Source organism: Denticeps clupeoides, chromosome 12, assembly GCF_900700375.1.
Source record: "Denticeps clupeoides chromosome 12, fDenClu1.1, whole genome shotgun sequence".
Lineage (NCBI taxonomy): Eukaryota > Metazoa > Chordata > Actinopteri > Clupeiformes > Denticipitidae > Denticeps > Denticeps clupeoides.
This window is the reverse complement of record NC_041718.1, coordinates 5,223,871-5,249,318: the sequence shown is the minus strand read 5'-3', so window position 1 is coordinate 5,249,318 and position 25,448 is coordinate 5,223,871. Positions and strand designations below refer to the sequence as shown.

Below are 25,448 nucleotides of genomic sequence, written 5' to 3'. Positions count from 1 at the left end.
GACCATGCTCTTCTCAGACTGACACAATCACTCAAATCAAGTGTCACAAGATCAGAAGGTGAGAGACTGAAAGCGTCTATGACCTCAACAACAGCAATTGAGGTAACACCATATCCTAGCAGGGGTTTCATGACTGCTTTCCAATTCATTCAGATGGCCTTTAAGACTAATTTCACAAACAAAATTTCAAATTTGGCAACATCTACATCAGTATAGACCTTTTTGGAGACTATTTAAGCAAACAAAGTCTTATGCGCTCACATTACGACTCATTTGCATGTTAAAAATCCGGCAGTCTAGTGGTGTTTAGTTACAGGACACTAAATACAAACCAATAAGCCTTCGTAGCTGAGAGTTGGACTTTGTTGAAGTGTATTTATGTCTATTTGTGAAAAAAAGGCCATTGACCACACAGCTACTTCATACTAGTATATGGTACTAGTATGTGGTTCAATATCTGAACATGGATCACAGATGCATATAAGTAAGTATGTTGTCCACAATAACGAAGATTGCATAATTCTGCAGATAATGCAACACTCTGTCTACAATATTACCACGTGGAAAAAGCCCTCGAAAAATCCCTCAGATCCTCCCTTTCTTTTCCCTACACACAGGTGTAAGCATTGACACATCGCTCAATTGCTTTTAATGCATATGTCAGTGTGGCAATTCAAGCAAAGTGAAAGACCAGCGAGTCTGGGTGATAATCTATGGATGATCCACGATACTTCAGAATATCAAACCTAGTATTAATATATTGAGCAACTCTCCCAACTCTCTAGCATGGCAAACTGATCACTACAATTCCAACGACGCTGACCCCTGCCGACCTGACCTCCACACATGGCTGCTAAAGTCATCATCATTTGGTTCCAACTGCCGAATGGGTTAATCACTTGAGGAAATATTATTTGTGATGCTTGGTTTAAGGATCGTCTGGTCTCTCAGACAGGGTTGGGAGGGAAGTCTGGACTACCTGTATGCGTGCACTGCCTGATGGTTCCCATGGGTGCAGGTCTGTTGGTGGCAGACTAGAGTGAGTCGTCCTCCCTCGACCAGATGTTTCCACATTGATTTTTATCTGTGGTGAGCTTTCCGCCATGACAGGAAACGAGGAAATTATAATCTGCTTTGCCGGAGCCCTACTAATCCTCGATTTTTCACAATTTTCTCTTAAAATCCATCACACAAAGGAGTTTTATGAGACCTGTGAACCCTGGTGTCATATACTGTGGTAAAAGCAGCAAGCAGAATATCTAATTACAGTCAGGATATGGAAATATAGGTGTTTGCTGTGCCAACAGAAATTCCACTTCAGGTTAAATGCAGCCCAGACCTGGCAAGATCAGAGGTCTCTACTCACATCATGGAGATTACCCCAACAGACCCATATGTTCAATAGGATTTCATCTAATCTGATATTTAAAAAAGTCTGCATGTGTGTCTAGACTATAATAAAATATTACTGCACAGACACACACCACATGCACATGAATGCATTATATGTACATAAAGTGTATTGAGTTATCTTTTCAGGAGACGTTCACCCTATGCTTTTGAGAAAATAATTAGATGTATGAATATACAAAATTGAGATTTGAAATATGGTGTGTCTTGACGTTCTACATGCAAAAAAATGATAACTGCATCACTGGCTCAAAAAATGAAAGACAAATCAGTTAAATATACATTAACACACACAGTGTCTTGCATATGCGCCTGGCTTTTTTTTATATTATAAAACAAATCTGAAGACACAGAACACAACAATAAAACCAAATAAAATAGCAAATGATGCAAACAGTTGAACATTTGAGTCGCTCCAAAGCAGGAGGCTTTTGCTGTGATGGCGGCTTTTCACATTCTTTGCTTCTCTCCAAAACCACTCTCTCCACAATGGGGATGGTTTCCTACAGTCCTGAATGTTTATGCTGAACACTTTAGCTGAAGTCATATTAAAGATTAATTAGGTGCAGGTCCTGGCCTTCATTATCAAACGGAGCTCTAAGCATCCATTCAGATCAGCATGTTATTCATATTCACCCAGTTATGTACCCACATGACATGATTTAACACAAACTTCTGCAGGACTAGCAGTTCCCTCTCTCTCCAAGAAGCCAAGGTTCTTCACCACACAGAAGCCAGAACAGAGATTGTATTTAAAACTCCAAACTGTGCTGAACATCACTGGAACCAGATGAAGAGGGTGAAAGGGGACATTTCTGTTTGTCCCAAAGACAAAAAAAAGCCACAAGAAGAAAGTGTATCTCTTCGACATTCTGGCTGACCTGGGGTCGGTCTTGGTGAGGCTCATTGTTAATAGAGGGGTGACCCTGGGCTTTCAGTGGGCTGCTGGTGAAAATGTCACAGCCTCGGTCTCTCCCGTGGAGTCAGAGGCCACTAGCAAGCTGGACACAAGAGTACTGGCCTGGTTATGCTGGGGCAAACAAAGAGGTGATGACAGGAAGGCACTGAAGAGGATACGGCCGACCGACTGGATGATAAAATCAGAAATTGGCTGATGATGGCTTTTTCATTAAAACTTATTGCTGTATAAAATACCTCAATCAAAAGTTAGCTACTGAGGATTGTGAGAATGCTTACATACCTGCCTGTGTGTGTATGTACAATGCATTAGGAAAGTATTCTAAATTTTGTTAAGTTGTAGACAATATAGATTAAATTAATTCCACACACAACAAGAACTACATGAAAAAAAGTTTACTTGAGATTTTGGCAAATTAATTAAAAATGAAAAGCTGAGGAATCACATGCACAAGTATTCACAGCCTTTGTCATGAAGCTCAAAATCGAGCTAAAGTACATCCTGATTCTACTGATCATCCTTGAGATGTTTCTGCAGCTTAATTGGAGTCAACCTATGGAAAAACCAGTTGATTGACGCCCCTATATATGGTCCCACAGTTGACAGTTCATTTCAGAGCACAAACCAAACAAAAATTCAAAGAAATGGTCTGTAGATCTCCAGGACAGTAATATCTCAAAAATCTGGGGAAGGTTACAGAAAATATTCTGCTGCTTTAAAGGTCCTACAGAGTACAGTGGAATCCATTATCCATAAGTGGAAGTTCAAAACCACCAGGATTCCAAGAGTTGGCTGGCCACCTAGACTGAGGGAATCAGGGAAGAAGGACCTTATTCAGGAAGATTACCAAGAACCTGATGGCCACTCTATCAGAGCTCCAGAGGTCCTCTGTGGACCGAGGAGAACCATCTCTGCAGCAATCCACCAAGTCAGGTCTGTACGGCAGAGTGGTCAGACAGACGCCACTCCTTAGTAAAAGGCACATGGCGTTTGCCAAAGAGCACCTGAAGAACTTTCAGACCATGAGAAACAAAAATCTCTGGTCTGATGAGACAAAAATTTTACTCTTTGGTGTGGAGAGTGGGGGGAAAATGGGGGGAAAATATATATATAGATTATCTGCATTATCATCAAGCACACAGGCAGTCTAAAAATGTTCATCCAGGTCAATACGGGGGAAAAGTTTTTCCATCTGCGGTGCTTGACACGCTACTCTCTGACACAGGAAGCGGATCCCTCTGACCTCTCCAGCCAATACCTGAAGAGTTTACGTACCGGTTTGATCACTACCAGTCCAACCTACAGAGGAAAGAATTAGACGAGGATCAGGGGCTAGAGAGGCAGACAGCGACACAAGATGCTAAAAATGGGACCCCTGCCTCCATCCCCACACCTCCACCACAGAGCCCTGTGTTCACAGGAACACAATTCACTGCATAATTTATCAGGACAGCTGTCAGATACAAGGCAGTGTTTATCTGCATGTACTGACACCCTGTAACACCCCCACACAGGGCCGGCAAAGAGACGCCCACAAAGAACGTCTTCATTATCTCTTTTTAAAACCGGCTCTAATGAGCCTGTCGGTGTGTACAACTCCATTTAGACCCCGTAGTGGATAATCACACATGTGCATTTATAACAGCGATTCAATTCACGGAAATCAGAACGCCACGCCACGGAGGGGGGTGGGGTGGAGATGAGACCCAAGGGGTTTAGCAGAGGGCACTGTGGCACAGAAATGTAAATATATATATAGAAATAGAGACAGAAACATGAATATGTTCCTTTTTTAACGATAACAGATGATCACTATAATTCACAAATATCATGTCCTCAAAATTATACAGGTCGCAATCATAAAATTTCAGACGACAATTAATTTTCACAAAATATTTTTCCCATCCGTTTTCCATTCAAGCCATTTTCCTCTTTTTCTCCATTTATTTGATCAGTCTATTCAAAGTTTAATAATAAACACATGGGCCTATTCATTTCTTAAAACCGATGAAATACAAACATTTTTTTTGTAAAATTGTGTTAAAATGATAAAAAATTGTGTTAATTATAATAAAACTGTCTGCCTTTCTGCTCTGCTAACAAATCATGGTACAGGGTAAAATCCCCCAGTATGCTGCAAAACCACAGCTGATCATGCTTCTAACATTTTTCATTTGGAACTGTGGCCTTTGCAAGTTCAGCACATTTGGTGGGCGAATTTATTTATTTATTTTTTGTAGATTTGTTATATTAGCTCTTTTAACCAACACATTACGTCCACAAATTCTCCAAATCGGTCCCTCCAAGTTATTAAGCTCTAATAACTTTTTTTTAAAAAAAGGGGATCTGACTGACATATATAATCACCTTGGGTCGTGGGCCCTCTGTTTGTGGATGAACGAAGCAAGGAGGGCACTCAAGTGGAGACCTAACCTTTGCTTGGCCATTGGTGCACCGAGCGAACGCACGCAGGCAGGCATAATAAAAATCTATTTACAGTTAATTAGTCAAATGCCACTGCATTCCAGTGGCAGGTTACTCACCGGCTTGTCAACGCTGTTATTAGGTGGGATAATGAGGTGGCTCGGGTTTCAACAGGGGGGGCATGTTTTATGAGTTGGGAAGAAATAGGCAGGGGTGGACCACATAATTAATGATGGAGTAGAGATGATATCTCCTGGCTGACCACAAGCCACACACACACATACACACGCACAACACATCTATAAAGTAATATTTCTTTAGGTAAGGATGGGAAAAATATTTCAAAAACAGAAAAATGTGAGATATGAAGTTGCTTAGGAATAGTTGGATTGAATACACTTCAGCTTGCAATGTGGCCTTTGAGTCTCCTGTCTCCACACTAGGTGGATTGGTGACAATGAATTTTTCTTCTGTGTGAAAGTATAATGAAATTGTATGTGTGTGCACCCTGTGGTGGGTGTAGGACTAAACTGTCATATAAAAAAGTGAGGGTGTCAGGATTGCCTGCAGCTGGGCTCCACACCGGAAGCCAATCCTGACGCCCCATAAATGCCGGAAGTTTCTGCCCGTTCGGGGTCGCTGGCATTTTCGTGAACTTTAGTTGGTAACACTGTTCGTAATTTGAGTTCTGGCAATCGCCACACGCCTACGGGTTAGTTTCAGTTCCTTATTTAAGTTAAATCGTTTTCGGCCACCGCGCCAGTCTTTATTTGTGTTTCTTTATTGTTTATTTGTTAATAAAACCCCCTTCCCAACATGTCAAACCTCTGCGCTTCCTTCCCCCGTAAGTCCGTAGTCGTGACAGAATGCCAGCGACCCCCCCAAAAGCGCAGAGGTGGAAAGCAGAGGAGAAGAAACGCCGCGAAGGACGCAGCCCGGCGCGGCGAACGCGGACGGCAGGGGAGAGACGCGCCGCCCGTTCTGGTGGAGCGTTTTCTCCCCGAGAAGCCGTGGTACGCGGCGCCGCGTGATGACGTCACCCCCGGGAAACTCCGCGAAACCCGGAAGCGACAACGTCGGCGGGTGAGTGGGCGGAGCGAGGACGTTGGCGTCGGCAGCAGCGAGGAAGTGACGTGGGCAGCGAGCGCAGAAGATGCGACCCCCACGATCTTCGGCATGTCGAGCCAAGAACTCTGCGCTCTGCTGGCAAGGCTCCCCGTGGACTGGGACGACACGGACGACGACGAGAGCACGGGAGACGAGAGTTGGGCTCCGCCCATCGCGCCAGTCTGCGATCGTCGCAAGGTCCGTGGGGACCCACGTCACTTCCAGGGGGGTGAGAAGCGGCAACAACAACGGCGGCGTTCCTCCAGCGAGGAGGTGGGCAGCCTCCAGCCCGAATGGCCAGAGTACTGCCCATGGGAGCTTATCGCGCCATGGGTCCAGGATGTCCGCAGGGTGGACGACCCTTGGAGTCACCGGTGGGAGGACACGGATGACGAAAGCGATGATGACGTGGATTTTCGGTGGGCGGTCGTTGCCGGGATGGCTCCGCCCAGCGTGCGCGTCCGAGATCATCGCGGCGTCCGTGATGACCCATGTGACTTCCGGGGGTACGAGGTGGACACGGACGACGACCAGGATGACGCCGTTTGGGCAGTCGGTGCCGGGATGGCTCCGCCCATCGCGCCCATCCAGGATCGTCACGAGGTCCGTGGAAACCCACGTCCCTCCCAGCAGTGTGAGGAAAGCTGGTGGAAGAGGGCGACGGGAGGTCGCCAGCCAGCAACTGCGCTGCCGGGACTGCCTCGCAGGGAATCCTCCATTCCTGCTCCAGTCGCCGACCCGCCTTCCCTCTGCCCGGACGTTCCCCAGCGAAATGGCAGCGCAGCACCAGCGCCCACACCTGCTGGAGAAGACGTCCACCCCCCTCCACACCACACACCTACCACCATCTCCAGCGACGTGCCCAGCCCCGTGTGGGACAGCCCAATTGTCCCGGGACCCTTCAGTGGGGCAGCAGACACTGATAAGACCACCACCATCCTATCGTGTCTGCTTGGGTCAGCATGGGGCTGGAGCGCAGCCCTCTGGCAGCAGGGAGAGACAGACAGCAGTTTTCGGGACTTCCAGCAGAGACTGAGGGCGGAGTTTGATCGGCCTGAGCCAGGGATCGAACTCTGCCCCTCCACCACATCCAGCGCCAGTCAGGATCCGGGGCAAGAAGACCAAGCACTGGCGGGCGACGAGAAGGTCGCGCCTCCCGAGATCCTGGCTGTGCCCCCTGAGGAGGTCCCGGAGTGCTCAGAGAGGGAACTAGACGACCCTCTCTTCTGTCTGTCTCTGTCTGTGTGTGTCTGTGTGGCATATGTGTCCGTATGTCGCCCCCACTTCCCCTCTTTGTGTCCACCAGATGGCGACCCAGCCGCGAAGCCGAACCCCAGGGAGGAGGTTCCTGACCCGAATGTGCTGGTCCAAGGTGAGGTGGACAAGCCCCAAGGTACCCCTAAGTCCAGCCGGGGGGGGTGCTCCCCCAAAGAATTTTTTGGGGGGGTGCAGTTCGGGTTGGGGACTCCTCCTGAGGGGAGGGGAGGTGGGGAAGCGATGGAGCTGGGTCCTCCGGTAGCCAGTGAGGAGGGCGGGCCAGGCATGGGCCTGCGTCTGCCTCCAGAGGGGTGGAGCGCCATAGAGCCCCCGGGTAGGCATGAGGACCCAGCTGGGACAGGCAGGAAGAGGGCCTGCTTGTCCCAACGGACGCAGAAGGGGCTAGCCGGATGGTCTGGCAATGCCCCCCCCTTGGCACCAGGGCCGTGCAGCGAGAGGGGCTGCATAGTCCCAGAAGGCACCAGCCTGGGGTGCCTGGAACAGTCGCCGGAGGCTCTGGGACAATCTCCCTGCGCGGTGCAGGGGGTGACACAAGACGTGTCAGAGGGGACATGTGGAGACAGGGCCCACACGTACCCAGATGGATCGGCCCTGATTATTGTGTGCAGGTACGGGAGTCCGGGGCCGCCATGCGGGACCACGCCGGGGAGCCAGGCCGAGGGTCCGGGGCCGCCATGCGGGACCACGCCGGGGAGCCAGGCCGAGGGTCCGGGGCCGCCATGCGGGACCACGCCGGGGAGCCAGGCCGAGGGTCCGGGGCCACCAAGCGGGACCACGCCGGGGAGCCAGGCCGAGGGTCCGGGGCCGCCAAGCGGGACCACGCCGGGGAGCCAGGCCGAGGGTCCGGGGCCGCCAAGCGGGACCACGCCGGGGAGCCAGGCCGAGGGTCCGGGGCCGCCAAGCGGGACCACGCCGGGGAGCCAGCCCGAGGCACCGGGGCCGCCACGCCGGACCACGCCGGGGAGCCAGCCCGAGGCACCGGGGCCGCCACGCCTGACCACGCCGGGGAGCCAGCCCGAGGGACCGGGGCCGCCACGCCTGACCACGCCGGGGAGCCAGCCCGAGGGACCGGGTCCTCCAAGGGGAGGATGCAGCAGGGCAGGAGCCCTGTGGTTGCCGCCGTCCGCCCCGCCGCCTCCACTGATGGTACTGTTGGGGCTCCGAGGACGTAGCCCTTGGAGGGGGGGCTCTGTCAGCGACCCCGTTCGGGGTCGCTGGCATTTTCGTGAACTTTAGTTGGTAACACTGTTCGTAATTTGAGTTCTGGCAATCGCCACACGCCTACGGGTTAGTTTCAGTTCCTTATTTAAGTTAAATCGTTTTCGGCCACCGCGCCAGTCTTTATTTGTGTTTCTTTATTGTTTATTTGTTAATAAAAACCCCTTCCCAACATGTCAAACCTTTGCGCTTCCTTCCCCCGTAAGTCCGTAGTCGTGACAGAGGGAGTAATAATGTCTTTTAATGTTTATTAATGCCAACAATGGAATTACTGTGTAAGTAACATCACAATTTAAATCAACGGTGCAAGAATAACGGTACATAATGTATATTACACCTGTCAGAATATTTATAGTGCTGATGATTAAGCAATGCTAATATATAAAATATATCTCCCAGCACATCGTTCGCAGTTGAATTTTTTTTTGTACATTTTTTTTTTGTCAAAATCTCTGCTTCTTGTTAGCATTTGATTTTGCTTCTACAATATTCTGCATTATTACTATGGGCATAATATACAATAGAAATCCCTGCAAGTGTGAGCGATACTGGTGAGGCAGGTTGTGACTGTGTGGCCGGCAGCTTTGTGTATATGTGGATGTAGGTGAAAGGCGGGTAAAACCCAGGTTATACCAGTTTCTACACAATTTTACATTTTCAGTTTTTCTACCTCCTATGTAAACAATGCTGCGTAAATTGGACCACAGGGAACATTCTGACACGAGTAATTGACTTAATATGAGCCAGAACAGCAAACAGCAAGGCATGAAAGGATCAACTGAAATCAGGTCTACACACAGAAGGTTAAAAACAAATCTCATCTTTGTCAGAACATTGGATTGCAAGCTCAGAGGCAGGTGGAGGAAAAAAATCTGTTTACTCCTCAAATCATTTATTCATGGTTTGGCCTCCAGATATGTAAAACCATCAAAGTTGCATTGATGTGTCTCGTACTGGAGGCGCTCTGTGGATTACCAATGACATGGCACTTACATCCCCCTGCTGTGATTACACAGATATTGGATTATGAAGAGCAGGGCAATGCCCTGCAACATTCCATCAATCATACCGGCAAAATATTTTACTTGTGAATTTCTACAGGAATTCTATCAAACCCACCTTTCATCTGATGACCATGGGTTAAAAAAGGCACCTTGAATATGAACATTTTGGTATTGTTTAAAATGCATAAACACATACTGCATAAATACAAAATGCAAAGTACAAGAGATTTCTGAGTTGGACAAGACAGATTTTGACAGATTCACATTTTAGTCCGTATTTAATCTGACGTCCTGCTTGGCCATCATAAATGATATTGCTGAAAACTTGTCTATTATTTGTAAGTCATATGGTTTAGTTAGTAAAAAGTTAAATATACATAAACAAATATTTACAAAAGATTTTCACAAATGGGTCACATAATAGCCGGATTTTTGTTGTAATAAGACAAAAGTTTCATTTAATAGCATGTGCAACATTTTAATAATGCTCTAACCACCTATAATTGCCTGTCTCTAATAACCACAGGCTATTATTGGAATTCTGGGTACTTTTAGGATGTTTATATAGCTGCTCTTAACATGGTTGTTAAGAGTCGAGCTTCTCTAATGTTCCATTAGCAACATCTCTTTAACGGGACTTGACTATCCCTCCCCTCCCCAAAAAAAAGCCCCCATCTGCTGAGGACAATGCAAACCTCATTAAGAGATAAGCAAAATTCAATCAGTGCTGTTCCACGCATCAAAGTCCAATTCATCACCTCCTCACGCTCCCTGCCAGCGTCCTGCTCGCCTACATAAAAGGTTTCTGCTTTTTAGCCTGGAGAGGCTAATCTTGTTAGTGCATATGAGAAATACATTTGTCACAGTTGGCTGTATTGAGCCGCCCAATCTCCACCCTGGAAATGCCTTTGGTCAGTCTGTCAGTCAGGCCAATCAGATCAATGTGAGCTGGGCTCCAGGGAACCAAAACGAGCATTTTAATGGTTTCAAGTGTTTGGTTATTATCAGAGCCAATAATACTATGAATATGTCATTTTTGTGCTATGTTAATATTAAATGGTCAAGTGGCATTTTAAAACTCAAATAAGACATTTTACAACTCAAAAATTGGATGACATGTTTTGCCTGTGCAGCAGCGCTCGCTGTGAACATTTAAAAGCACCTTTGGGAACAAAATGGCAGCAGAGTGCAGGTTCCGCCATTAGGAAGCCATTGAGTTCCGCTCTCCCTGTGCTATTAGCAGGAATTCAGTAGCCTGAGAGCTCGTTCTCTGTTGCCGAACAGCTAAGTGTTTGTTTGAAGATCACGTTCCCCTCATTTCTCTTGTGCCCCCCAACCCACCCCTCCAGATGGAGAGTAGGAAAATGGGGGCCTGTCATTTTCATCCAAATTCAAACTTCATTTGCACCGAGCTACTCAGCAAATGCTGTCATTATGGAGCACAATGCAATGGCATAATGACAAGGATCTGAGTCCATTAGCAGTGAGGGGATTGAGAGAGAGTAGAAGAGGGGGATATTTACCCTTAAACAAAAGGAAAAAGACACATAATAATGGCTTATTTTCAGACAGAGTATTTTGTTTCTATAGTGCGAATCCCAGAGAAAATAAAATACATACTACGAACCTTTTGTGGGCCGGTGTGTAATGTGCAATACACCAAAACACTATTGCTTCAAAAACAGGGTCACAACGGAAGAAGTGGAACAAGTGTGTATAAGCACCGATAAAACTATATGTCACGGTTCTGACTGTGGCGGGCGCTCCGGTTCCGTGTGCCGGTCTAGAGTTTCATGGTCCCGATTTCCTGATTGTCTGCACCTGACGTTCAGTGCATAAATACTGCCTCATGTCATCTAGTCTGCGTTGGTTCGTTATACGTATGTTTGTAGCGTTTTTTAAAGTAAATCCACTGTCTGTTTCAAAGTCCCGCCATGCTTCACCATGGAATCCACGTTCTGCAGGTGAAATCAAAATGTTACATGCAACAGAAATAATAATTCTGGCATTTTTGTTAAAAAAAACACAACACTTTCAGGACCAGGGGCGGTCCTGTGCCAGCCAGGTGTCGCCCAGTCACATTTATGCTGCTAGTTAGGTAGGTCATTTCATTGCGGCATTTATTACAATCAATCACTCTTTCCCAATATGTTGAGTGGTTGCACTGCTCCCTTCACTACCCACCGTGGCATGACACCACTACTGAGACAATGTTTTAAGCCAACTTTTTGGGGAGAAAACAAAAAAGCACAATTGAAGTACACAAAGGTAATGGTCATTCACCTACTAACCTGGTAAAAGGCTTAAAAGGCCCAGAGTTACCCGGACGTTTCCAACAGAGGCTCCCTGTGGGCCGCCAGCAGGGTCTCAGCCGTGCTCTCCCACTGTTTACCCTAAAGTCCCATGTTTTCCATCACTCCCCAAGGAGCTGCCATGGCCAAACACTGCTGTAATTCAATAAAGACACAAAGGAAGAGTTGTGGGCGTGGACCATTGTTGCAGGGCCTGATGAGTGACAGCAGAGACTGGCCATCTCCCTATGGGACCCATGAACGGCCAATGTTTTATTTTGTAGCCGTCACTCAAAGGCTGACAGTGGGACCCTACAGGCACTGGGGCCGATGTGGGAGGGGATCCCAGTAAGGTGAGGGGTCCCAGACACATATACAGCAAGGCAAACCTCAACAACATCCCAGTTATGTTTCCTAAATTGTTAAATGAACAAACGAGCAATTAAATTACGCTGCACACACACACACACACACACACACACAATACAAAGAACAACAAGATCACCAATATCAAACATACCAAAATCTAAATTAAAGAGAATATTGGATTAGAGAAAATAATGCCTTGCATCTTGCATCATTCAATATAAAGCATACTGTTTACATACAAATATTTCAAGGAACCTCAAAATACTCCCAATTATAATAAATATGTGCAATGACTGGACTTGCTGAATGCATCAAAAGCAGAAAGGTACAAAATATCTCAGTTCACCATGTCCCAGTGGTGTTGAGCCAAAATGGCATTCTTTCAACAATTCATCAATTCTACCTGTCACTTGCCTACTCTTCATCTCCAAGCTTAGGAAGGTTAAGGGAGGCTTACACCAGATTGGCATCACCAATCAGGTCAGGACCGCAGATCCTGTACCATCTGTGCTTCCTGTCACCACACTCTCCAGGGAACTATGAACTTCTTGGGCAATGAGATCAAACGTATGAGGCTTATTATGGTTCCGAAATAGCATCATAAGTTCAATTTTACCATGTGGTTCAACCAAACACAGTTACAGTATGAAATGTAAGTTGTTCTGGGTTCTGTGCGTTCTGTGCACAGTATAAGGCTTTCTGATGAATAACTGCCTAATGAAACTGAAGAGAAATGTCCAGTATCACCCAAAGCCCATGAGAGTAAATGAGGACTTTAATGGCACTGCAAAGATATAAAACTGAAAAATTACTGTAGGCAAAACAAGACAATCAAGCTCGCATCATAAACATCTCCTTTAGGCCCATGTAGCACTTGGAGGTTCCACAAGGTTCCACCTATGCTCCAAATCAGATACTAAGTTAAATAACTGAAAAATTCTACTAGTAATCATATAGCTTTTATGTGAATAAACAGCAGCAGAATAGGAGGATGAGCAATATTGGTGTCTAAGCTTAACTAAAATTTTTTTTACAGCTGCTTGAGTATGAGTCTGCTCTAAGATGAACTATGGGCAGAAGGCATTAGACGACTGGGGGGCTCTGACGCAGTGAAGGAGAAAACTGCAAGCAGGCCTCAATAGGCACAGACTATTTAAATCCTAGCAAAGGGAATCAATAGGTTATGTCAACGGTACCATTCAATACTCTTTGTACTTTTTAAAACTGCAAAAAAAAAAGGGTTCCCTCTGTAGAACATGCTGTACACACATTGATTTACAATTTGTGTGGTCGTAAGGCTAAAAGTCTTTGAACCAGGCGTGTGTGTGTGTGTGTGTGTGTATGAGCAGAGAATGGCATCCCACCATGAGTTAGTCACATGTCTTCAGATGGTGAGCAGGAATGAAGTGAGGAGAAACTTTGCTTTAGGATGAGCAACTGTCTCTCTCTTTAGGTGTGAAACGGTCTGTGTTGACCCCAGGGGTGTCATTATGCCTCTGGGTGGAGGGGGGAGAAAGTCAGGCTCATGCCCGATCTCCTGTAATTGTAAGAGCCCCGGTCTGATGGGGTCTTATTACTGCTGGCTCCTCAGTGCTTCGATGCGTAGGCGGACGCTGGACTCAATTATGTCCCGACCACATCGTCTGAGCTACGCATTCATGGACAGTAACGCTCTGCTAATAATCAGACAACGGCAATAAAACAAAACAAAGATCTGAATCTTGATTGGCGACTCTAAAATGACTGTAGGTGTGAGTGATAGGTGTGTAAGCGCACTGTGGTGGGTTTGTGGTCCATGGCCCCGACTAGAGTGACAGAACTAAGCGGTTAAGGACAATGAGAAAGTGGGGTGGAACCTGAAGTGATCAATTAAAACTGAAAATTTTTAGTCTACAATAGTCCTCAATGGAAACTAATGGCTTTATAAAGTATAATAAAGTATAGCTACCTTTCAAGATTACATAGGGGAAGCGCTTTTTTGACTAAATGTAATGTAGTTACTGTGTTTTTATAACTGTATGACTTCTGAGTCAGTCATCTTGTCCATATGAGCCCTCTGCATAGGGAACATTTCCATTACAAAGACCGTAATGTTGCATTGCTATGGTTCCACAGTAATATGCTGCGTTTTTGCTTGAAGTGGCAGCTTGACACCAGCACTGGCGGAATGTAGCTGAGATACCTGTCGTCTACCTTGGACATTTAAATGGTTGCAATCTGCAGCACCATGAGATGTTACCAGCTGCATCTCTTCAAGAGATTCAGTGGGTACTTTGTTGAGCAGAGAGAATGAGAGAAATCACAAACAAAAAAATTGGCTAAACTTGCTATCACTAGTGTCTGGGTTAGATAAGTTATGAAAAATAAAGATTGAGGTAATTGAGGAACTGAGGATATCACCTTCCAACATCTGTGATGATCACACTCGTTTGTAACGATGTCGTATGTAAAGAGGTCCGAAAATGTTAACCAGGCTATCACCCTGGACAGTTGCCTTGGAAACATATGCGGCCATTGTCTTGTTTCTATGGCACCCGGTATTCCCCATCTTACTTAAGATTTTTGCCTTCATTCAGGGCAAAATAAAATCTTTCAAAACTTTATAAAAGGTCAATGTTGAGAGATGCTGAAAGAATTTTTAAGAAGATTTTAAGAGGCTCTTGGATTTAAGGGAATAAATACCTGGATTGAGGCCAGAAACATCTCCAGCAGATCTGTAAATGCTGTTTGCTGCTGCCCTAAATCATGTAGGATTTGATAGGTCCTCTATGTGTGACATCCATCTGTCCTCAGTTCAGAAACATCCAAGCTGAGTGTTATAACTTGCAGATGGGCAGCTGTAATGGTCTAGCGGGAGATGTGGATGCGTAAAAAGAAGATGCAGTTTAGCGCAAACAAGAAGCTGTTCCAAATGTTTCCTGCTACAGAGCTTCCATCTGAAGAGTCACGGCTGAGTCATGGCCGCCACTGCTGAATTACGTAGTGAGCTGCGTGAAGTTTAGGAGGCCTGTGAGATAAGGGTTGTGCTGGAGGACATGGAGAAAGGACAGCAGTTAGTGGACAGTCACTGCATAACCCGGCAAGCACACACATACTCAGAAAACAAACTCTCTCTCTCAAAAAAGGCTGGACCCTCACTTTAAACATGGTTCCTTCTACAATGGTCACTTTACAATTACACTCACTTTAAATGACCTTTTGTACATGTGCTGGAATGTAAACAGTTAAATGTGTGTGTTAAAACTACAGGCAACCGTCCGAAATGATAGAATATGAACCAAGTGTGTAGAACCACTGTGCCAATAAGTGAAGTGATTGTCACATGTGATACACAGCAGCACAGCACACGGTGCACACTGTGAAATTTGTCCTTTGCATTTATCCCATCACCCTGAGTGAGCAGTGGGCAGCCATGACAGGCGCCCGGGGAGCAGTGTGTGGGGACGGTGCTTTGCTCAGTGGCACCTCAGTGGCACCTCGAACCGGCAACCTCCTGATTATAGGGCCGTTTCCTTAACCTCTAGGCCACCACTGCCCCAATGGCTACAAAGTGACAGATGTGCTTCTTTGCCACATTTTAAAGACGTATTAAAACTCTTCAAAAGGGGGTGAGGATATGCACCAGTAAAGCAATGCTTCTTATAGGCTGGTAGTAGCCTAGAAGACCCAGGTTCAAATCCCCCTTACTACCATTGTGTCCCTGAGCAAGACACTTAACCCTAAGTTGCTCCAGGGATGGACTGTCCCTGTAACTACTGATTGTAAGTCCCTCTGGATAAGGGCGTCTGGTAAATGCCGTAAATGTATGTTTTCTTCCTCCTCTTGAAAATACAGCCAAGTGTTTGTAAAATGACATATGGCATTTTGAAAAATATTAACCAGATAAATATGATGTGCTGGAGAAAAGAGGGATGTTCTCCGAAGGCCCGGGCTTCCGCATCATTAACCGATTTGTGAGGAGGCAGTGCCACCTACTGTTGAAATGAAACGAAATCTAATAAAACAATGCAGAACACCGGCATGCATCGAGTAATGTCATCGTGACCGACTTGTCGATTTCATACAAGATAGAGGTAAACCTTAAAAAGTAAACCCAAAGATGCGCGTTGCATTGCCACTATCATATCGGACACCTGCGAGTTTGCATCAAAGTGTCACCTGTGTGAGCAAAGCAAACACGGCGAAATCGCACGAAATCCCGCAGACTTGTGTGCATGTGCTTGTGTAGAGGGGGCGGGAGGAGAGGCGCAGGCCCCCCGGGAGTTTGTAGCGAACCTCCAATCTCTGCAAACAGACTGAAGGGGAGGTTAATCCCCGGCCAGTGTGCCGTGTCGGAGCGCGGGCCCGGCTGCTGTTTGCCTGCTACATTCTTTGGCAGCTCATAAATCTGCCCACATGCATCTCCGTACGCCGGAGTGACGAAAAAGGCGACAGTGATATTTGATCTTTTTTTTTTTTTTTTTTTTTTTTTTTTAACAACGCAAGCCAGTTCAATAAGACCTAAACTCCCCATTTAACAACTCATCCATCATTCCAAGCCGTTCAGGTAGCGCAAGGTCCCCGGGGAATCTGGAGCCTATACCAACAATCTATGACTGTCAGACAGGAACAACCCCGTCCACATACACACACGAACACACGCACACACCCACAGAGAACATACAAATGCCATGCAGGGAGTCTCCTTGACAACAGTGCTACCCGCTGTGCCACAGCGTCTGCAGAAACAAAATCTCTCTAATAAATGCACCTTCAGGAAAATGAATTGGGAGAGACGCTAGGTTGTGAAAGGTCAGAGACAAACGGCCCGAAAGGTCATATACAATTTTGGGAAATTCTGACATTTCACATCACCAAATTTTTCGGTTGAAAATACGGAGCCATTTTAATGCTGCCAAGCAACAGTGATTTAATGAAGTCACCCCGCTAGTTTGTGTTGAAACGGCCACCTCCTTCTGTCTTGTCTCACTTCTGTGAGCCCAGCCGGTCTGGACGGAAAGCAGCTGAGTGTGTGCACGCGAGCTGTACGGGGATCTGACTCAGGCTGTGTGCATCTGTACCCGGGGGGGAACAGCAGGGTTCTGTTGTTATGCATTCAGACACTCGCCCCCTCTGTTAGCCACCATGAGCGGATTTGCCGTGATTCTTCTCCAGTGTGGAGTGTGGGTTGGACTTTCTGACAATCTGTTGGGTGACCTGGGCCGTGCACAAGGGATCTTGAAGGGAGATTTGCATGGAAATGTGGGAAATATTGCCCAGATATTCCTTTAAGGGTCTGCACACTTATTTTATTCCTCATGATTAATCTGACTTATAACCTGTACAATTAAACCGAAAAAAAAAAAAAATGCAATAAGGTGGTTGACTTTTTTAACAGCTTTTTATATACCCTGCTGCTTGATTCATGTATCGACCTGAATGGTGTGAATAGCAGATACATTATGCAGAGGTGTGTGAATCCGACGGCGAGTGCATGCAGGGCCAGCGCTGCTGGATCCAGCGTGTTCGCAGCCCCGGGGGGAGGCAGCACCTGTTCAAACAGCCACATCGATCCCAAGGAAATGAGAACTTCCATCCTCGGCCGGCCCCAGCACCCCAAATCCTGCTCCCGCTGCCTGGCAAGATAACGGGAGACGGGCAAGCGCGGTCCTCCTAACAAGGGTATTTGCCTTCTCAGTGTTGCGTGAACTGCTATCTACAGCTCCCTAAAACCTCATTCCATTCTTTGGCTTTCCAGAAACTCGTGTTTGGAGCTCATGTTGACAGGCATACTGATTCACAAGGTTCAAAATTTCTAGGACTGTGGACCAGCAGGAAAATCTTAAAATTGCCAGTCAAATGTCTAGATGCACCTACTCATTAATTATGGATCAAATCTACTAAATATGTCCTCAAAACTGCCACAGAGTAGGTAGTTGTATTTTTAAGAGGTTTAGTCAAGGAGCCATGTTTATTTGAAGTAATTAAAAATGTGTAAGACATATCAGACATCTGATATCAGGCATCTGATTTGCCTGTATTATCTCTTAAATGTGTGAAAGCATTAAATTTTTAAAGGCATTGGAGAAAATGGAGCTCCATCACACATGGCGTCTATCCACCACACTTGTTGCTGTCACGGTGTTGAAAAATGCAATATATCAAGGTTTAGTCTTAATTCATTCAAATTAATTTGTTGCAAAATGTGCGGTTAGTCAAACATTTTTAAACGATTGGCAGGCCCAGTTAAAAATGTAACCTAATAGGCAGGTTAAGGTCATGCACTAAAGAAAATGCAGACAGATAATGAATAAGAGGCACTTTAAGCCTGCCCTAAAGGCAATAGACAGGGCTAACAAAGAGGCCATGCTTGCATCTGGAGTCTCAGACCTTCTGCTCTACATCTGACAGAAATGACAAACCTGCTCAGGCACTCTGCAGACCAAACATTCAGACCAAAAAAAAATTTTAAATTAAAAATGCTTCAGAAATCTCAGAAAGTCAGTCAGTGAGAAGCCATCTGGACCTCCTGGAGGAGCGACTTAAACCACTGACTGTAAAATAACCCCTGTCCATCCTCCATTGCCATGGCGATAACCCCTGGAGGCCCAGCGTTAACGTTGAAAACTGCTGGGCATAAAATTGCGCTGGCCCCGGGCGGCTGGTACGAAGAGGCTGACACGATAATGCATCTTTCTATCAGTCTTTAACCCGGTGGTTGTGCGCATCAACATGCGTCAAGCCACAGTTTACACTTCATCTCTCTCTCTTTTCCCCCAAGACAGCGCAAAGGCAGACGGAAGGAGGGAAAGCGGTGGGAGGCGTGATGCTAATGAACACATCTGCTCTCACATCACCATTGTTCTGCACTTCATGCTGATGGAGTTGTGATGCATTGCAACATGGGCGCCACAGTGAAACCTTCTGGCCGTCAGCGTGATGGGGCAGATAGGGAGGTGGGGTACTGAATTAGATAAGGCTTTCCATTTTTTTCCTTTCATCTTAAAGTGTAAGAACTTTAAGAATAGCTCCATGTGATGAGATATGTGATACCAAATGGTAATTGGAGTTCTACTGAGACCACATTTTTGCTGAAAATCTCTGAATGGAAGCTGTAGTTCAAATGATGAACTACAGCATATTTATATACTGTCATATTAGGTACTGTTGCAGACAATATAGATAAAGTTATGGGCTGTAGCCTTAATTGCTATGAACTACAGCATATAAAAAAATATATATACTTTTATATACTTATATATAATTATCATATATATACTTTTCAGAAACTGGGATTTTTTTTAGCGTGGAGGTCTCCCCTTTACAGAAATTTGCACATAATGTGCAGTTTTTAATGCGCAATATTCTTATGTCTGAAAGATTAGCAGTCAGTGTAATACATGTCCAGCACCCACAGCCAGCATCAGAAATGGATGCCTGAAGACATAAACTGACCATTTGTCCTACGATTCCTCATCTGCACCCATACAATGCATTTCTCAACGTGCAGTGTCTCTAATTAAATGGCCAGTCACGTGCATTAATGACCCATAGTAGGAACCCCAACAGCTATGCAGTCCCTGTAGCATCCGCTAGGAGGCGCTGGACCCCACCGCTTGCTCCCCCGCATTTTTCATCTTTTTAAAGCCCTTGCTTTTCCTCACTGCCTACATCTGGCCAGCGTGTTGGCAGGAGATAGAAACCCAAGCCTCGGCTCTAGCAGGTCAACTAAATGCTTTACCAACGCCTCAAAAATCGCAGGATTCTCAGATCCAATATACTTTAAAGAGCCACCACAGCTGCCTAAGCTAAGAAAAATAAAGTTCACATCGTTCGGCTGTGGAAATGTTTGTCCTGGAGACGCCTGCAGTGGACTGATAGGCTGGACGAGGCTGTCGCGGGCAGAAACTCCGGGAAGAGCAGACCAAGCCAAAAGGAGCAGAGGGACATGCAGCCAGTACCACGCTTGTCATGCATCAGTTTCTCCTTACCATCATGTCACGGCAACGCTGGGGTGGGAGCGGGAGGCCACAGGCAAAACACAGCAGAACAAAATCAAACTAACGAACGTCCTCCTCCGCCCGCTACAACCCTCAATGGCCAATTTAAACAGGCAAAAGGGAATAAGAACGAGAGAGAAAGTGAGAGAGAGAGAATGTGTGTAATTGTATGTATGTATGTATGCATGTGTGTGTGTGAGAACCATATTGGGGGGGGGTTGTGCAGCAGCAGCATCATCTAGGCCGGCATCATCTCCACAGCTGAGTGGACCAATCACGGGTCTACTCAGCCTCAGCCGAACTATACAGACAGGAAGCACCTGGGCCCTGGGGGCTTTCAACCTACACAGGACACACTCTGCTGCCTGTTCGGCTGGACTGAGCGCGAGTGTGTGAGTCCCGCCGCCGCTGCTTGAGGGTGTGTGCGTGTGTGTGTGTGTGTGGTTACACATAAACATTCTTTCCACACCCCTAGCACAGAGCAGCACTGTGAACATTTTTATCAGCCTGCAGTTGCTAGGAGTATGAGATGGGCTTACATTTCATATGCCTACACAGACACACACAAACTCCATTATAAATTGAGATTTCCTTGTGTGTGTGTGTGTGTGTGTGTGTTTGTGTGTGTGTACAACAGATCCTACATGTGTTTTTGCTGTAATGTCTTGGGTGTTCGGCATGTGTGTTTTTTTGTACAGTGCATCCAGAAAGTATTCACTTCATTTTTTCCACATTTTATCTTGTTACGGCCTTATTCCAAAATGGATTCAATTAAATTCTACTCCATAATGACAAAGTGTCCTTCTTTGTCCTTCACAGCCTTTGCCAGGGCTGTTGGCATGGGTTTCCTCTAGGTTCTCCAGTTTCCTCCTGCCTACCAAAGTCCTGCACACATGTCGGTGAGGGTAGAAGGAAAGATGAATGTACAGCAATGTACAGACATATCTTTGATGATAACCAGCTCTGGACGTCAGACTGGTTCATCTTCAACAGGACCACTACCCTAAGCACACAGTCAAGATAACTAGGGAGTGGCTTTGGGACAACTCTCCAAATGTCCTCAAGCGCCCCAGCAAGAGCACAGACGTGAACTTGACGGAACATCTGAGAGATCCAATGCTCCCCATCCAACCTGATGAAGCTTGAGAGATTCCGAGAAGAAGAATGGGAGAAACTGTCCAAAAATAAGTGTGCCAATGTGTGGCGCTGCCAAAAGTGCTTCTACAAAGTATTGAGAAAAGGCTGCAAATACTTATGTATTTATGTTTCATTTTCAATAAACTTTCAAGCAAACCGTAACATGACAAAATGGAAAAGAGCTATGAATATTTTCCAGACCGGCTTTACATGTCTGGCCGGCTGTCCCCACTGGACGCTGCTGGGACTGCAATGAGTCCAGAGCGAACGCGAGAAAAGTAAACGGCTTGTTTTTGGAGTACTGCATTAAATTACACTTCATTAATTAGATTACACTCTAATCAATAAGTAGAACGCGAGAGTGAAACAGAGAGAAGGAGTGACATATCTGGTCATTTGCGGAGTCTGACGAGACCAACTGCAGGAGGTGTGTATGCATTTGTGTACCTGGGTGTGCAAGAGTGTTTGTTTGTGCAAGGAATGGACTTGAGGCTGTTCTTTCTCTCTCTCTGGCACACGCTGTCCTGCATTTTTGGACGAGTTGTCAGCTGCACCCGAGGCCTGTTGAAAATTATGCTCAGATGCTCAGCGTTTGTGTGTGTTTTCACTGTGCACCTTGGCGAGCACCACGCTTACTAAAAGTGGGGACATTATGCCTGGAAAAACATTTAAAATAAGATCAAATTTAATCAAAATACCTTGGTAGGAGTAGAGGTTTTACATAGCAGTGTAAATTGCATATTTCGTGTCCACAGTGGCCTAGCGGTTAAGGAAGCGGCCCCGTAATCAGGAGGTTGCCGGTTCGAATCCCGATCCACCAAAGTGACACTGAGGTGCCACTGATCAAAGAACCCCACACGTCCCCACACACTGCTCCCCGGGCGCCTGTCAAGGGTGATGGTTAAATGCAGAGGACACATTTCACTGTGTCACCGTGTGCTGTGCTGCAGTGCATCACAATGACAATCACTTCACTTTAAACAAGTAAATGTAAATGTGAGACCTCCTCAGTCCAGAAAAAGAAAAAAAAAAAACGAATCCTTGTTTTTTTATAATTATTATTCACAAGCTAGTGTGTTTGGCCTGTCCAGAATGCCCCGGTTCCACATGGCTGCGCTTTAAAATAACACGCTCTGTTTAGCGCCCGCCTCGGTAGCATGCGATTCCAAACCACTCTGACACAACGATAAGCATTTTTTCCCCTCTCTTTCACCCTCTCTTTCAATCCCCGGCCCAGCCCCAACAGACCAGTCTGCTTCTGCAGGCAATCAGCACCATTCATAACTACATTCATAACTACAATAGACGTCTGCAAACGTGGCAAAAACCTGACACAGACGTAATATATAAATACGTGTTGCGGATAACGCTGAGACTGCAGGCGTATACTGATGGCGGGGAGAAGAAGGTCGGGTTCGTTGAGGCTGAAACAGTGTTGGGCTGGCATGGAGCTCAATACTGGCTACAGTGAATTAAGCAGCCATGCCGAAGTTACTGGTTAACCGGAAATGGCAGCTTCTGCAGACAGTAGCGCTCTCATGTTAGCCATTTCATTGATCTGGTGGAGTCGCCTCAAGTGGGTAAACAGTCGCGCAGTCTGACAGACCGGGTTCAAGGTTGATACGCGCAAACATCAAAGGCTTAAATTAAGAACGCTGCTGCGAACTGATTTCTACCTCTGGGCGTGACCGGCCTGTCTGAAAACACTGACAAACCACAGACATGATGGAGGCCACGCTGACTGATCAGAATCTTCTTTGGTCTCACATACCTTAAGTACGTTCACCGGTGTTTCTGCATGGATATGCCTCCTTTATACATCTTTTTCTCCCATTTGTTACCTTTACACCGTCCATGTACTAGTCATGTTTTGTCAGGGTCTACGATGCTATTAACCAAACTTAGAAAAAAACATTTCTTCATGCTACTGTGCATCATGCCACAGAGCTGTGATTTTGGGAATAAATTACATTATGATCATTTAGTAGATGCTTTGATCCACTAATGACTAATGTTCAAGCATGGGACTTAAAAGGAGACATACAAAGTGCCACAAGAACAGAGATTGGGAACAGGACTGGGAGTACAGGAGTACTCCAGACGCAGGTCTATAAGCTGAGTTCAGATACATGGGTTCAGACCAGGAAGTCATTCTGCGGACAAGTGACAAGATGTTGATTCAAATGGGAAAGTCTAACGAGTTTAGATCTATGAAACAAGCAGTGGTGGCTTGGTGGGTACGGAAGTGGACTCATAATCAAAGGGTAGCATGCTCAAATCCCTAATACAGAGGCCACATTTCGCTGTGTGCACCGTGTGCTGTGACAATGACACTTTCACTTTCTTTCAAAACTTTTTCCTCTCCTGCCCTTTCCATTACCACACCAACAAGTTCTTGTTGTCGCAACAACCAGAAAAGAAAGGCTTAACTGTGATATATTCATAATAATATATCATAACAATCTGATACATATTACTATTATTTATTAATGTTTCTTTCATATTACATTTACATTTAGAGCATTTATAAGACGCCCTTATCCAGAGCGACTTACAATCAGGAGTTGCAGGGACAGTCCCCCCCTGGAGACACTCAGGGTTAAGTGTCTTGCTCTGGGACACAATGGTAGTAAGTAGGGTTTGAACCTGGGTCTTCTGGTTCATAGGTGAGAGTGTTACCCACTAGGCTACTACCACCCTATAAATTAAGTATTTAGAATTACTAATAAAGGTCAAAGGGTCATCAGACACAGGAGGGGGTTATTTGGAGAGCCGCTGTCAACTGTCAGATAAGATGCTGGTGCCAGTTTCTCAGCCCCTTTAAAGCCATTAGAATGTACGTTATCACCCAGGCCACATAACTTTCCTCCTGCCCTCTGCTTTGACACCCTCTGACCTCGGAGTCTCAGATGGGCTCTGTTTAACAAATGCCCGGCTCGTCTGCTGATCCAGGATCAGGTCGCCGCAGCAGCGGAGCGGAGCAGACCTCAGTGTGGGGATTAAAGCTGGGGTCTTTCACGACCCAGATTAGCACACCGCTCCTAGAGCCGAGGGTCATCAGGTGTGCCCCTAAAGATTAGCGGAAAAAACTCTCGATAATGAGAGGGTGTGTGTGTGTGTGTGTGTGTGTTACCCCAGAACCCCACAGCTGCCTTTGAAGTCAAACCAGTGAAGCTGAAATAAAGGCATTTCCATGCAGGACCTGGAGGAGACCCACCGGAGACACAGTAAGACTCTCGCTCCCGAATGATAAGAGTGGTTGGGACCAGACAATCCTAATGCCCCCCAATAGCTCTCTCAGGTTTAATTAAATTAAATTCCAGATGGTGTGTAACACCAGCTCCGACAGGTCGAGGTGAGGAAAGCAGAAAAGGAGGTGTCTGTAATCTAATTGAACTCACTCTTCTGGAAGGGCTCCAGATCTTTTATAAGGTCACCCACAGACAGCAGCAGAGCGGCGGGGAGAGAGAGCAAACAGGTTGTGAATGCATTAGTCTGACTCGAGAGGACTGAGGAGCTCTGCCCCCCCCCCCTCTGAAAAGGCCACTTGGCAGAAACACAGGGGCAAGGCCGACCGAGACTTCACCCCTTTACCATCAAAGCCAAATGAAGCTCTGACTTCAATGGGAGCACGTGGACGGAGCCGACTAAAGCCTCACAGGGAGAGAGGAAAGGGCAGTGAAAGAATTAGAAGCAGTAATAACAATATTATAATAGAAAGTAGAACTGATCATGAAGAGGAACAAAATTATATTAGATTAAAAAAAAAAGATGATAATTTTGTGCATCACAAATCACACAATGTGACTGATGCTTTAAAAGGTGGTCTTGTTTCCATTATTGATTAAAAAACACAATTTCAGTAAAAAAACTAAATTGCAAAATGACAGCATCTCCATCCAGTGATGTGACGCAACAACAACAACAACAAAAAAAACCCCAAAGAGAAATCCTAGCGACAAACACCAAGCATGCAGAAGGTCAATTACAAGTCTCTCACCACGATTTTTATAAATCTTCATTGTCACAGCAGAATGAAAAAAATAAAGTTGCAGTGCTACATAAGGTCTTACGCACGGGGAGCGTTCGGTAAAGCCACATGCATTTCACACCTTCAGTTACGGCCGCATTCACTTGGAACTTTGAATATCTATCTGCGTGTTTGGTCACAAGCCGTCTACAGCAGACGTCGACATTTTTAGTCTTACGCTTCTAATAATCATTTTTATTATGAATACAAAGATCTCTTTTCGATTGGGCAATTTGAAATATTAATGGCACAACAGGCTCTGTGAGATCAAGTGAAAGACAA

The 25,448-nt window shown here is 45.9% G+C and overlaps 1 protein-coding gene across 3 annotated transcripts in view; it reads right to left on the bottom strand.

Annotated features, from left to right (window-relative positions):
* pdzrn3b (PDZ domain containing RING finger 3b) overlaps positions 1–25,448 on the bottom strand; it is an 83,805-nt gene that overhangs the window by 18,471 nt on the left and 39,886 nt on the right. The window contains exon 1 of one of the 3 annotated variants that reach the window (XM_028999287.1): positions 19,991–20,106. The exons of the other annotated variants lie outside the window; for them this stretch is intronic. Coding sequence (XP_028855120.1) covers positions 19,991–19,996 — 6 coding nt within the window. The 5' untranslated portion in view covers positions 19,997–20,106. Of the gene's footprint in view, positions 1–19,990; positions 20,107–25,448 lie in introns of those variants that run through there. 3 annotated transcript variants of the gene reach the window in all.